The sequence below is a fragment of the Nuphar pumila genome, chromosome 7 (assembly GCF_984573655.1).
Source record: "Nuphar pumila chromosome 7, dmNupPumi1.hap1.1, whole genome shotgun sequence".
Taxonomy (NCBI): Eukaryota; Viridiplantae; Streptophyta; class Magnoliopsida; order Nymphaeales; family Nymphaeaceae; genus Nuphar; species Nuphar pumila.
The window spans coordinates 16,819,804-16,835,098 of record NC_143255.1 but is presented as its reverse complement, the minus strand read 5'-3'; the positions used below and the strand labels follow the sequence as shown (position 1 = coordinate 16,835,098).

Below are 15,295 nucleotides of genomic sequence, written 5' to 3'. Positions count from 1 at the left end.
ATCTGCTGAACACTAGCGTGACAAAAAATGATCATATCATCAGCATAAATAAGAGCATGAGCATGAAAGTCCTGAACCAGTAAGGGATCAATGAAATTGCAAGCAGCGGCCCGCTTAAGCAGCACAACAAGATCATTGACGACCACATTGAACAATAAAGGCGAAGGAAGGCAACCTTAACGCAGACCCCACTCCAGCTTGAATTGTTCCCCAAAAGTGTTGTTGATATTCAGTATAGCATGGGCATTCGAGACTAGTTTCCTAACCCAACCAGAGAACCGACGACCAAACCCGAAGTTTGATAACATTTGAAATAAAAATGGCCATTGAACATAATTAAAGGCCTTATGAAAATCTAATTTAAGAACGAAAGAAGGCTGACCACAAAGATGCAAAGAGTGCACAACTTCGGTTGCCATGATAAAAGAATGATGAACTCTCTTATTATGGATGAAGGCGAACTGAGAGTCCGAGAAGATCTGCTGAGCTACCGATTTTAGCATGTTTGCCAAAACCTTGATAATCATACGGTAAAGAGCACTCGTCACCGAGATCGGACGAAATTGAGAGATATCTAAAGCATCAACATCTTTAGGAATAAGTGAAATAATGGTTAAATGAAAAGGGTAGGGCAACCTGAAATTGCGATAAAACTCATCGAAAATGCTAACCATGTCCGGTTTGACATAATCCCAGAAAATCCTAAAAAAGTCAACATGGAATCCATCAAAGACGAGAGCTTTCCAACCAGACAGATCCTTGATAGCACGAAAGATCTCAACATCTGAGAATCTTCTTTGTAAAGCACAGGCTTGGTCATGAGAGATTGCCCGTAGCATGACAGACCCAATATTCCCCTTTGCAACCACTGAAAAGGCATAAATAGACTTGAAATAATGCGTGATGGCCTGGTTGACAAGCTGATCAGAGAAAGAGATGCCCTCGATGGAGATAGAAGGGATGGCCTTCCTCCGATGGCGGTGGGACGTATAGAAGTGAAAAAATTTAGTGTTACCGTCACCGGCTTTGAGTCAATTCACCTTGGATCACTGCTTCCAACGAATTTCATCCCTGACTCTTCAATTATTCAACAGCATAGATAGCTCAATGGACCTGGCCTAGAGACTCAAGAGTTGAGGTTCAGAAAAAGCGTCAGGGGAAGACATAGATTGGTACAATTCAGAAAGCCCATGCTCTCCGACATCCAAATGCTGAAATTTTACAACGTTGCAATTATGGATCTAGGCTCTGATATCCTTAGAAAGATGCGAAAGCTTTCTGATAAGCCGAAGAGCAGCCCAGTGCTTAGTAGAAGGTTTAGACCAAGAGGCTGAAATAACCGAATTGAAATCTGGCTCTTGAAGCCATTATTGCTAAAAAACAAAGCACCTGGAGAAGGAGAAGTCATCCCCCCAAAGAGTGATGAGTTGACCATGGTCAAAGATAGAGGGTGCAAGCAAGACACAATTAATGTCAGGGATGAGGTCCAACAAAGTAGGGGTGACAAATACCCTGTCCAGAACTCGATAGCACGATCGCGACCGCCTATTCAACCAAGAGAAGCGCTCATTGATAAGAGGAAGAAGATAAAGGAGATGTCGGTGAACAAATTTTGGAAGCCTTGAATAGATGGATTAGGAAGGACAATAGAATTGAAATCATTAGGAGAAAACATATAATTGAAATCGCCCATAATAAGGTGACACAGATCATTAAAAGTAACCACCCTATCAAGGTCATCCCAAAACACGAGCCTCCTGTTAGCGAGGTTGGGTCCATAAACCACAGACACCACTGCTCTTCGACCAATCGATTGTATGTTGAAGGCAATAGACAAAGAGTATATGTCCACCTGTGATAAATTTAAAGACTTCTTACCGAAGAGGAGGATACCACTGGCATGGTTGACCGCTGACTTAAAGAAAAAATCTGCACCCCGCCAAATGGAAGAAGCAACCGCAAGCGGGATGCTATCCATTTTAGTTTCGCAAATGGCAAATAGGTCTGGATTAGCCTGTCTAATCCAACTCGCCAAAAACAAGCGCTTTGAGGCAGAATTGAGGCCCCTAATATTCCAATAAATAAGCTTCATGGCACAAAATTTGAAAAGACCCGTAGTTGCCGCAACATGGGCGATCTACGAGGAGACCAACTAGGAGAAACCAAATTTGAAAAGACAACCCTCCTCCATCTATGGTAACCAATGGGGGAACGTTGAACATTCCCGATGGGAGAGTTATCCTACGAAGAACCGAACAAAACAGAAGGGGGCGGGCAAAGGATATCCCCGAAAATAGAATGAAGACAAAAAATAGTTGAATCCATGACAGCCAATAGAGCTAGCAACTGAGATACGAAGAGAGAGATATTCAGCAATCGAGCAGTTTCACCGATCTCAATACCCAGGAGGTGCGAACTGGGATACAGATGTAGCAGAGAGGAAGGCAAGTGAGTCGACACCCCCCCCCCCCCCCGACAGACCGCTGTCGAGGCCAATGATAAGAGAAAAAACTGGATGTGAGGAATATGAGATAACCTCCATAGCACGAGGGAAAAAGGGTGAGGATGAGAAACCAAGAAGTCAATCACCATGCAGCTGCTGGCCTAGTTGGAGATAGCATGAATCGTCATAGTATGAATAATAGGGTAAACAAAATTTAGAGATGGAAAGAGATTGAACTAAGGCCACCATGAGCAAGACTGTCCACCCGCGCCATCGAGTAGCAACTAGAAAGGGAGAAGGTTGAAGAAAATGCCAGTTCTCAAGGATGTGAAAAAATGATCTATTATAAAACTAAGCATGTCAGTTTGGTTAGATTCAAGAGAAAGGAACAAAAAATCCACAAAAATTGTAATTCACACGTTAGTTCTCATGTTTCCAGTTCTCATATTATGGTCTCATTCATATCTGACGCATTGTATAATGGCATGCAGTTATTTGCCACAATCAACTGTCCAAATTGCAAAATCTTGTTTCCTGCCCCACATCTACTTCTCCTCTCCCATACAATAAATTTAACTCAATTAATTAACGATCCTAATTAAAGTTTGCCTCTGAAAGTCCGAAAGGAGGAGGATGTTGCAGCGGCGGAAGGGAGGAGCCCAGAAACCGGGAGCGGCTGCGAATCGTCGATGCGGCAGATAGACGGCAATGGCGGGTCAATGAAGATGCTGTCGACGTGCGCAAGGCCCACCTCGAGATACACGGGTTCTGCCATGCGTAAAAGTAGCGGTCAATCGCTTTACAATGAACGTGTTTCCCATCTCTCCAGCCCAATCGTCACTGTTTCTCTTTGTTGGTGCCTTTTAAATCCCCAGGATTTAGGGTTTTTTTTTAACGCAGAGGGGGCTAGCGATGTGTAATTTGTGGGATTCTCGTGAATTTTGAGTTGGTTTCTTTGTGGGCAGGGAGGAGGAATAGTCCTTGATTTGTTGTTTTTTTGTGTGGATTGATGCGTAGATCGGTGTTGGGGAATTGGGGTTTCCGAGTTTTGAGTTTTAGGTGGAGTGGAATGGGTGGGAATGTGTTTGGTTGTTTCCAATTTATGTGAAGAGCAAGCGGAACGGATTGGTGGTCGTCGGGATTCGATTGTTGTGGGGAGAAGTGAAACGATTTTGGGTTTTTTTGCGGATCAGAGGGGAAGGATTTGTTCGCGATTAGTAGTCGCGAGTTTTCTCCACGATGAAGAGGGGGAAGGTTGATTTGCAGGGCGGGAGGAGGATGAAATCGTCTCACATTTGGTTAGCCTTAGGTTTGCTCTACTTGGTTTTCATCTCCTTCAAATTCCACAGCGTCCTCGAGATGGCTTCGTTGTTGAGTGGGGACGATAATCTAGCTAGATTGGACGGGCCGGCGATCGTAGAAACTGAGGATGATAGCGAAAACAAGCGTCTCTTCCATTTGGTTCACAAGGATAGCTTTCATAGGAAGCTGGAAGATAGCCAACACCAGAATGCCCCAAAGATGCCTCAGAAGCACCAGGTTAAGGCATCAAAAGGAGGTGTGCTGCCGATTATGCAGCTTCAGCTTAGATACGACAGGATTTCGGCCGAGATAATGAGAAGGAAGAACAAAACGAATGAGCTATCTGAGCTGGAGAAAATGGCTAACGATGCGTGGGCAGTCGGGCTTAAAGCATGGGAAGAAACCGAGAGCTTTTCGTTCGAAGAACTCAATCAGACGATTGATCATCAGATTGACAGGAAGCCCGAATCTTGCCCTTCTTCTATATCGTTGAGTGGAGATGAAATGGATAGAGCGGGCAGTGTCATGCTTCTTCCTTGCGGGTTGGCTGTTGGTTCTTCGATAACTGTAGTTGGAAAGCCTCGAATCTCTCATGAGGAATTTGTTCCCTTGGCCGGTAGAGATGGCGGAATCTTATCTGTTTTAGTTTCTCAGTTTATGCTCGAACTACGTGGATTGAAGGCCGTTGATGGTGAGGAGCCTCCAAGAATTTTTCACTTGAATCCAAGGTTGAAGGGTGATTGGAGCAAGGTGCCTGTAATTGAGCACAACACATGCTATAGAATGCAATGGGGAACTGCCCAAAGGTGCGATGGTTTGCAATCAAAAGAAGTTGATGACACTGGTAAGACTTTACCTTGTTTTTCTGGCGCATCTCTTTTTCTTCTTTTTTTCTCCCTTTTAGCTGTATGGAAGTATAAAAGCTTTATTTTAGTAGTAGGGAACTAGAACAGCTATGGTTTCTAATTACATAAAACTAGATGATGGGTTGCATTGCCAAAACATTGCACTGCAGTTTGTATGATTTGGTAATGCTTGGAGCATCTAAGTGTTTCCAAACATCCTTGGCTAGTGAACTTCTGTCTGTTACTTTCAGTGATCGAGGTTTCTTGAGTCATCAAAGTTCTATGTTTTAGAAAGAGAAAAGGTGGCAATGTTATTATGCTTAGCTACTTCTAATGAATTGCATTTCCACATTACTGCAAATATTGCATCCCACAATTTTGAAAATGGAGAAAAAATTGATCCTTTTGTTTGCTTTTTGTCATCAATGCCTAGTGCAGTCTTCTGGGACCCATGTCACCCATTCATTGAGTAGGTTTTATGTTTAGAATGTTTCTATTTTCTGTTTCTCTCTGTTCTACATAGAAGACTTACTGTCTTCTCTTTCAAGAAAAGTTATGTACCTTGTATCTCTTATGCATCCAAACTTCACCATTTAAAGTAAATCTGATGACCTTATGTATGCTAAGCTGTTAAATGCACTGTTGTTTTTAAAGGCACCTGCATTGTATTGTGCAGTTGATGGTTTTCTCAAGTGTGAGAAATGGATTAGAAATGACATTATAGACTCAAAAGAATCAAAGACAACTTGGTGGCTGAAACGATTTATTGGACGTGCTAAGAAGCCAGCAATGACTTGGCCTTTTCCTTTTGCGGAAGAGAGGTTATTCGTGTTAACTGTACGCGCTGGTGTCGAAGGATACCACATTAATGTTGGTGGACGACATTTGACTTCTTTCCCATATAGGACGGTATGTGTAACACCAACCTTTTGTCTATTCTTCCATTACTGCTGCTTTTTTTTAAGGCTAGGTTGCACTTTCTTTCACTTCCTGTTTATGTGTTTTGACTGATGGGCTTGACTTGGTTTTTGGTGATGTCATTTTGTGTTTGGACTTCTTAATCCTGTGGATGATCAAAACATTTTGTTCTACAGGGCTTTGCTCTTGAAGATGCAACTGGACTATCAATCAGTGGTGATGTGGATTTGCATTCAATATATGCTACCTCCCTTCCAATCTCTCATCCAAGTTTCTCACTACAGCAAGTCTTGGAAATGTCAGAACAGTGGAAAGCTCCTCCTCTGCCTGAAACTTCAGTTTATCTTTGCATTGGGGTCCTTTCTGCTACAAATCATTTTGCAGAACGCATGGCTATAAGAAAAACGTGGATGCAATCTGAAGTTATCAGGTCGTCAAAAGTTGTTGCACGTTTCTTTGTTGCATTGGTAAGGCCCTTATTCTCTCTTGGTTCACTTTCAGTAGATCATTTCTCATCATTGTTTTTCTGTAATTTTGGATCGGGGCAAAAGTATTTCTTCTTTGTATTTTCTTTTAAGTGATTGTGTAGTGTTCTGGATTTTTATCCAATAAGGTATTTTGTATTGGAAGCCACTATAAAGCTGAAATTCATATGACTGGGATATTTGCTTTAAAATCATCATGTTCCAAATGGCTTGTTGAACACCAGAATACCTGGTATGTTAAATGAATCCTGCTACATTGAGGTTAGGGGAAAATTTTCATCAAAGCAATCCATTTTATCGATAAGGGTTCAATGGATTGTCCAACGTTATTAAAAACACGTCTCAAGGCGTGCCTCTCCCCAAGGTGAGGCCCCTTTTGCCTTGAGGCGCAGGCCTGAGGTGCAAAATGCTTGAGGTGTACGCCCCCATTTGCTTATCATGGTCAAATGGGGGTCAAAGCCCCCATTTGACCCACATTTGGGGAGAAAGAGGGAGGCCCCGACCCTAGTTAGGATCTCTCTCTCTCTCTCTCTCTCTCTCTCTCTCTCTCTCTCTCTCTCTCTCTCTCTCTTTCTCTCTCTCTCTCTCGTCTGTCTCTCTCCCACTCTGTCGTCTCTCTACCGAAAGGAGGAAGAAGGACTTTCAAACATGTATGCTCTCTCGTCTCTCTATGTCTATCTCTCGTTCTCTCTCTCTCTCTCTCTAATTTTTGTTTCTGTGCTTATTTTTTGTTTTTGTGCTTATTTGCATGTTTTTGTGCTTAGCCAAGAAGGTAAATTTTGTTTCTGTTTTTGTGTTTATTTTCTGTTTTTGTTTTTGTGCTTAGCCAAGAATGTAATTTTCTTCTTCTAAACTATAAGAAAAAGCTAAATATTACAAGCATTTAATGCTTATTTGCATGTTATCATTCTTATGTCAATAAGTGGTGTCAATGATAATGAGTTTTAGCTTGTGCAAATATTACAAGCTAAGTTTTATTTGTTGGAAAGAAGAGGACATGATGAGGACAATACATGCCCCTTAGAAACAATGACCTTATCTATTGGAACATGGCTGACAAAAAATCCACAAAGGGAAGCTCAACAACTACTGATATTCCTTTTAATGGATGATAGTAAATGGCATGTCTGGTCCAATAAAAAAACCAACAAGACATGCATGTGTAATATTCCTTTTTTGTGTCCTTCATTTGCACTTGTGAATGTTGTAACACTCTCATTTTGTAGAGTTTTGGACAAATACATTAACATTTGGTTGTTATTGCTAATATGCATTTTCTGAAGATGACATGATGTTGAGAAATTTTATTGTCAGAGATTTTGTTACTTAATTTTTTATTAAATGCTCATATTTTATTTGTTAGATACTTACATAGATCAAGTTGTTGCATTAATGTTACTTTTACATGTTAATCTTGTATTTTTTAGTATTTATTTTCTATTTTCTATTTCTTATTGGTTGTTGCTTCATCAATAAAGCAATTTTTTGATTTATTTGTATTTTAGATATTTTTTAAAAGTTTTTTAAGTTTTCAAAAAAAAATTGTTGAGTCTTATGCTTTACACCTCAGTTTTTGGTGGAGCGCTACGCCACACCTCAACGCTTTTCACAACATTGGGATTGTCTAATGGTTTATTGAGCATGCTAATGTGGTTCTCCGCATTTGATATTTGACAGTTATCTAACGTGTGTGCCCCTTTTCTACTTTGATATTTATAACCAGTATGATTATTTCTTGCATTATGAAAATTTTAGAGTTTTTCTTCTTTGAATTTTTAGCTTTTCTATTTTTTTTATTAAAAATACAATTTTTACAGTGTGCATCCTATTTTGGGCCCCGCCAATATGGCCACTCTGATACACTTTTTACAACCTTGGTACAAAATTTGCCATAATTTAACACATAAATATACATGGGCTGAGAAAATTAATCTCTTGCTGTTTTTGTAAACAAAAGATTCACAGCCCACTTTTGGAAACATGTGAAAATTGTACCTTGAGGAAGATGTGTTCACATTCTTAAAGGCACAACTTTCTCAAGTGATTCATTTTCATAGCTTGCATGGTTCTTTAATGTGTCTCAAAATCCATGCTGCGGATTGGGAAACCATAACACATAGATGTGCTGGTACGAGTTAGAAACCACATCTACTGTTGGGAAGAGTGAGCATTTGAATACTGTATTATCTGCAACCAGCGTTGCTTCTTCTTCAACTCCTACAACTCTTGCCTCTGCCCTTTAAGGTCTAATCTTCAAGGTTGAAAGGGTGTTTGTTGCTACATGGATTCTGATGCTGCAAATAATGTGACAGGTGACTTGGGTAAGTTTATTTCCATATCAAAGTCATGAAAATGTCATTACTAGTGATGGCAAAAGTCACCTCATCGCCCATATCAGAGAGGCATGTATCTCTAGTTCTCTCATGTCCCTGTCTCTACTTATACATTTTTTCTTGTTCATTTCAAATGTACTTTCATATATATATATATATATATATATATATATATATATATAGAGAGAGAGAGAGAGAGAGAGAGAGAGAGAGAGAGAGAGAGAGAGAACTGAACATATTAGGTCCCATTTCTCATTCTGCCCCATAGTTTTGAGGTGTTTTATGATAGATCTGAACTGTTAGATGCAAGGTTTTAAAACCCGTGACTCGGAACTCGACTCGTTCTTTATTGACTCGTGACTCGGCGGGTCAACTCGGTGACTCGGACCGGGTTTTGTTAACTTTTGATTTTAAAAGAAAAACAATATATAATTTGTCTGAAACCATGTTTTTGAGTAAACATAGTCTCCAAATGTATGTAAGAATATAAAAACAACTGCAAAGAGCTATAGAGGTTTGCTTGAATAATTGAATTTGATATCTATACAAGCACTTTGACTAATTCATGACTTGAATTAGTGGATTTGGTCACCTAAGGTTCCTAAAATGGCCAATCATATATGCTAACTTGTTTTAAAAGTTTTAATTCCCTCTCTAACAAATCCATAAATGTAAAATAGGGATATATGTGCATATTGAAAGTTTACAGAATGCCCAATATCAACATAAATAAGCAATTTTCTCATGTATAAAACTATGCAGGAAATATATTAATGGCACAACTATAAAAAGACTACTAATATTTGAATATGTACAATGCTTGTTCACATAACAAATGGATGATGAAACCTAAATGTGACTTCCCATAGGCACAGTTGACCCTCCATATATAGTGAGAATCATTTCTTTAAAATATTTTGCTAGAATAAGTTGATAACACAGGGTGAACAGTAGTTCGAACAACATGGCGATTTTATTCTATGGATTTAAATGCTTTTTTATCTTTAAATGGTTTTTATTTTCTTTTTTATACAAAATCTGGGGGTAACCCTTGTTAAAATATATGTACTTATATATTTCGAAACTGTAATTTGAAACTCAAAAAACAAATTTCAAACATCCCAAAACTCGCCCGAGTTAGGCCGAGTCAAGCCGAATCAGGCCGAGTCAAGCCGAGTCAGGCCGAGTCAAGCCCGAGTCAAGCCCGAGTTTTGGCAAACCGAGTTTGCCTTGCCGGGTTGACTCGCTTGGAGGGCCGAGCCGAGTCAGCCGAGTCAACGAGTTGACTCGGCGAGTTTTAAAACACTGGTTAGATGTGTTTGTCATGCTCCATTTATGGGAATCGACTCTTGGATCATGTTTTTTCGACAAAAAAACATGTTTTTATGAGCTGGGAAAAACTGGTACCTTCATATCCATTGATTTTGGATCACCGGAAAAACCTGTATACAGATCAGATTTCCGGTGATCCAAAAGCCGGTTCCCACTAAACAAAACCTATATATATATATCATAGTCACCTACATCGTTCAAGGTATTATCTCAGCAAGGGCATTTCTTGGAGAGATTTTCAAAAGTTTAAAAATCTTGGGAGTTTAAAAAATTGAAAAAAATATAAATAATAACCAAAAAGATAAGAAAATATTAAGTCTTGCATTATTTTTCTTCCAAAAAAATAGCGAAACAAGTTTTAAAAATATAAAAGAAACAAAAAATAGAAAACACAAACTTAAAATATAAAAAAAAAAATTCCCCAAATATATTGGTGATAATATGCGATATTTTGTCTTCTGGCAATATTTTGAAAATATCACAAGATATTCCATTTAATATTGGCTACCTTAAAATATCGGTATGTCTGGCTATATTTTCAAAATATCGCCGATGTTGGTTATATATATATATAGATATATTCCTCATCTAGTTGATCAAATTAAGTCCCGTGTAGTCTTTTCGCTGACATCTTTGTTCATGCAAGATCCTGGCTCAAAGAAAATGTTTGCCGAGGGAACAAGACATGAAAGTCTTTTTTATCTTAAGGAAGCTCCATGATCAGGTCCTGCATTGGTTTGTCAGGCTAGTAGTCATGCCCATAGCTTATGGCACAATCATCCAAGTCATATAGTGGTTGTATGATAAACAAGTTATGTTCTCTTAGACTTGTTCCGAATGTTAGAGAGTCATCCGAGTCAAGTCCATTATGTTCTACTTGTCAAGTAAAAGTCATGAAACACCATTTCTGCTTCTTGATAAAAAAACTTCCTTTCCACTTCAAATCGTGAGTTTGATGTTTTTTTGGGGCCATCCCAAAAGCCTTCATTTTCAATTCTAAGTATCACATCACTTTTATTGATGATTGCATAAGATAAATGTGGGTATTCTTTCTGAAATTGAAATATGATGTATTTCCTATGTTTCATCATTTCAAAGCTTATGGGGAAATCGGCTCTCTTAGAAAAGTCTCTACATACAGATGGTGGTCCTATGCATCCAAGGACTTGTCTAGTTATGTACTTGACAATGTTATGGAACACCACAATTCTTGCCCACACACCTTGGCATATAATGGAATTGCCAAAAGAAAATGTCTGACACATAGAGGAAACAATCTTTCCTTGATTCATGCTTTCAAAAGTATGGGCAGATCTCTGGAGTGAAACATTTTACATAGTCTTTATATCATAAATAGGCTACCTCTAGAGTTTTTGATGGAGGCACTCCACATCATGCACCCTTTGGAAAACATGTTGATTATTCATGATTCATACCTTTGGTTTTGGGTGATGTGCATGTTGATAGATCATTAAGAAGCAAGCTATCATAAGATCCAAAATACATAAGTTTGTTGGATATGACAATAATCATAAAGGATATCGGTGCTATAGTCCCATATTATGTTATTTTTGATGGGCTAATGTTTGATGTAGCACATGCAATAGTGTGAAATCTTACCTGATACTGTTTTGTACAGAGATTCCACATGTCTCAATGTTTATAACTCATAAAAAATGCACCAAATGCAATGCTTAACCTTGACTAACACATCTTCCAAGATTCTCCGAGGAAGCTTGGTAGACCTGTTGACCAACTGTAAGATCGTCATCGTGGGCTTTAAATCCTCGGTCCCAAAAGTGTCATAAAGGGAACCCGACAGTATATTCACTTGCCCCAAGATCGAGCAATGCACCCTCGATGGTCATGTTCCCTATGACACAAAAGATGATTGGTGCCCAAGGATCCTTCAGTTTAGGTGGGGCTTGGTGTCGAAACACAGAGCTCTGCTCAGTCAGGAAGATCTTCTTGGCCAACGATCTTGATTTTTTTTTCTGCGTACAAAGCTCCTTCATAAACTTTGCATAGGTGAGCACTTGTTGGATGGCATCCAGCAGGGGGAGGTTTATGTGAACATGCTTAAATATGTCAAGCGTTTCGTGCATTCTAGCCCCCTGCTTGCCAAAATCATTCGGTTTTTTCAAATCCTAAGGAAAATGAGCTCTAGAAATATACGAAAGAGAAGGCATAGGTTGTGGGCCCTGCCCGCTTTCCTTGGGCCTGGTAGGAGAGATCGACTGGTTAATAGGTATGTCATTGGGCACTTTAGTCTTCCTCTGACTGGGGTGGAGTTCATTCCCATTCAGAAGGGTCATAACAGAGTTGACCTGTTCTTGATGAGACTCTGTGAGATGTAGGTCATGGTACATGGGTTCTTTACCCTTTGGGTTGACAACAGTCTGACTTGAAAGGCTTTCCAGAGGCTTCCCTCGCTTCACCTGCTCAAGGTCTCAGCTAGCTGTCTCATTTGGGTTTCTAGCTTCACTATCGATTGCGTATGGGAACTGAGGATAGCTTTGATGCCAGAGAAGACCTCGAGAAGCTTCTCCTAAAAAGATTGACTTGATGTGGGCTCCTGGGGAGAAGGCAAGCTAAGCTGGAGAGGGGCTTGTGGGAATGTGGACCGCGGGTAACCTTGTGGGGAGTTACTCGGAAGCGGGAGCGGGAAGCGAGGCACTTTCAAAATTTTAGGAAGCGGGAAGCGTGGGACTACTTATACCATGTAATAAACCCAAATATTAAAACAGATTTTTTTTTGAACTTCAAAGTACCACTGCGTGAGGACTCAGATCCCTACCAGTCATACAACTATACCATTAGATTTCGTGCAACTTCCATATGAAATAAGAAACATAACCAAATAAACTCAGTTAAAACACAAAATGTGAAATGCTTCTCAACCAATATATTGTTCTTTTCTTTCATGGGACTCACATAAGGATATAAATCACCATCGCATTGATAACACAAAAGATAAAGACCACCATGTTATTGCAACAGGAAAATGAAACAAATAGTCTCTAACAATCCCCTATTTCCTAAATGTACCTTCTAGAGAGAATGAAGGGATCAAACCTGCAACACAAACCTCTACTCACGAGTTGAACCTCACACAGGTTAGACACCAGCCCTATATCACTTGAAAACTCTTCATCAACGCGAAATACGGGCCCACCATTTGGGGGAAACAATTTGGATGGGTTGAAACATGTCTAAAGTCTAAACTCATTGACTGGCCTTATTTCCCCACCTTAACGCCTTCTGAGTAGCCACACAAATCTCAGATTTCCAGAAAGTGCACCAAAATAAAATTAAGTTAGACAATGATGTCCCAAACCCTAGGTAGAGAATCAGATCTCCAAGGACCAAAACTTTCAGAAAATAAAACTGATAAGCTTTCCGTTTTCAGAAGATCAAGGTTACGGTTACAAGGCAACGATAAGCTATAAGCAACCCAATAAATAATGATAAACATAGATAGAATAAATGGTTTCCAACAACATGCACATTAATAAGCAATTCTGCAGAACCGACAAAGAGTGTAAAACATATTCCCATTTCGTCATGCTATTCATAACCTAAATGTCATATTGTATGACTGCAGAAGGATTGCTTGTTCCCTGGAAACGAAAGGGAGAACAAAGATGGAGGGAAGAGATGGAAAGAGAGAAGTTGTGGGAGATACAGAGAGAAGAGATGGAGAGAGATGGAGGGAAGAGATGGAAAGAGAGGTCGTGGGAGATACAGAGAGAAGAGACGGAGAGAGGAGAGTACGTACCTGAATGGATTCATCGTCGTGGAGGTCGCCAGATTATGGGTTCCGCCGATCGGTTGCCAGAGAGAGGAGAGAAGAAGGGAGGAGACTCAGATTGAGCTGCGTGAAAAAACCCTAAAGCCCTTTCGGGTTTTGTTTTCACGGGTTTTTCAAAATCTCTTTTTTGCCCTTTTTAAAAAACTCGTTCTTTTAATTTTTTTTGGAAAAAAAGTTTAAAAAAAGACAAATATGTAAATTCGCCCCTTCGTACCCCATTAAAGGGGTACACGCTTCCCATTTGAAATGTGCGTTTTCCCACGCATTTCAGAAGCGCGACGTTTCGCGCTTCCGAAGCGCGTATCGGGGAAGCGCGCTTTCCCTTCTATAGGGGCACTTCCGGTAACTCTGGTTTCGCTAGCCCGGGTTATAGGTGAGTGCATAAGGATCGTGCACCAGTCTGGCGAAACCTTGAGCAACACTCACTTGCTCCTGAACAAATTCAGGATAGAATGACACTGTTGGACAATCAGAAACATAATGTGTAGGGCTAGCACATAGCTCACACACTTTCCTTACGCAATTTAATAAAGCTGGGTTGGCCAGTAATTGATCAACTTTCATGGTCAACTGGTCCACTTTGATTTATATTTCATGTTCGGATCCAACCTCATAAATTCCTCTCTTTTTAGGACCACTAGAAACATATGTGGTCCTATCAAGTCTCGAGGACAGGGCATGGTGCATAACATTTTCACTCAACGTTTCGAATAGGGCACATGCCTTGCCCTCGCTATTGAGCATGAACGTTCCCTCACACGAAGAATCAACCATCTGCATGTTCTTTTCGGTCAGGCCATCGTAAAAGTACTGCACCAGTTGCCAACGAGGCACCTGGTAGTGGGGGCACTTTCGAAGAAAATCTTTCATCCTCTCCCAAGTCTCATGAAATTGTTCTCCCTCAATCTGAGAAAAGATGGTGATGACTTTTCGAAACTGGTTCGTCTTACCAATTGAGAAGTATTTCTTGAGAAATTCTCGTTGCATGCATTCCTAAGTGGTAATTTGAACCGTATCTAAGGCATTCAGCCAGTGCTTGGATTTATCCTTGAGGGAGAATGAGAACAACGTCAACCTCAACGCGTCATTCTCAAAATTGTTGATCTGCACCGTAGAGCAGATCTTGAGGAACTCATCGGAGGACGGTAGGAGTCTTCGTTGCTAAGGCCATAAAAGTATGGTAATATTTGAATGACACAGGCTTTAATTTCGAATTGGTTTGCTCTTACATCAGGTCTCGTGATGCAGAAGGTGAGAGTGTAAGCATTGGTAATAAAGTACTCCCTGAGAGGACGGGTCAATTGCTGATCCTCAGCCATGGGACCGGGTCTGCGGGCTTTCCTAACGAGGGACTTGGGATCCTCTATCGTGTTCACAAGCTCGAGGTCAAGCGAGCGTCGCCTTATACACCTGAGGGTAGACCGGTGTAGCAACCGTCCTAAAGAGGGGTTTTCTACCTACCTAACTCGCAAACGTGATCAAACCACAATAAACTACGAAGCAGGCAGAATAAAATAAAGCAAAAAAATAGTAAACACGCACCACACACTTGCACCCAAATAGATATTACTTGAAAATAAAACTATGAGCACGGTACCAATCATGCACAGACACCTCAACTGAACTGGAAGTGAAGAGGAAAGTGACCTAGGATTTGAGTGGGAGGCGAATAGGAATCGAGTTTTCTTAATATTGGGCAAAAAAATTTGTTAAAGGTTTCATATTTGTTTTGATATTGGGAAGCGAAATAGGAAGTGCACTTTCCCATAATGGGAAGCGCGCTTCCCATTTAAAAGGGTCGCTTCCCTGCATGTTTCAAAAGCGAT

At 40.2% G+C, this 15,295-nt stretch overlaps 1 protein-coding gene across 1 annotated transcript in view; it reads left to right on the top strand.

Moving 5' to 3' along the window:
- Window positions 1–3,054: 3,054 nt before the first annotated feature.
- Window positions 3,055–15,295, top strand: part of LOC149831308 (hydroxyproline O-galactosyltransferase GALT2-like) — a 31,284-nt gene continuing 19,043 nt past the window's right edge. The window contains exons 1-3 of the mRNA XM_090013807.1: window positions 3,055–4,589; window positions 5,267–5,499; window positions 5,685–5,975. Coding sequence (XP_089869933.1) covers window positions 3,683–4,589; window positions 5,267–5,499; window positions 5,685–5,975 — 1,431 coding nt within the window. The 5' untranslated portion in view covers window positions 3,055–3,682. The remainder of the gene's footprint in view (window positions 4,590–5,266; window positions 5,500–5,684; window positions 5,976–15,295) is intronic.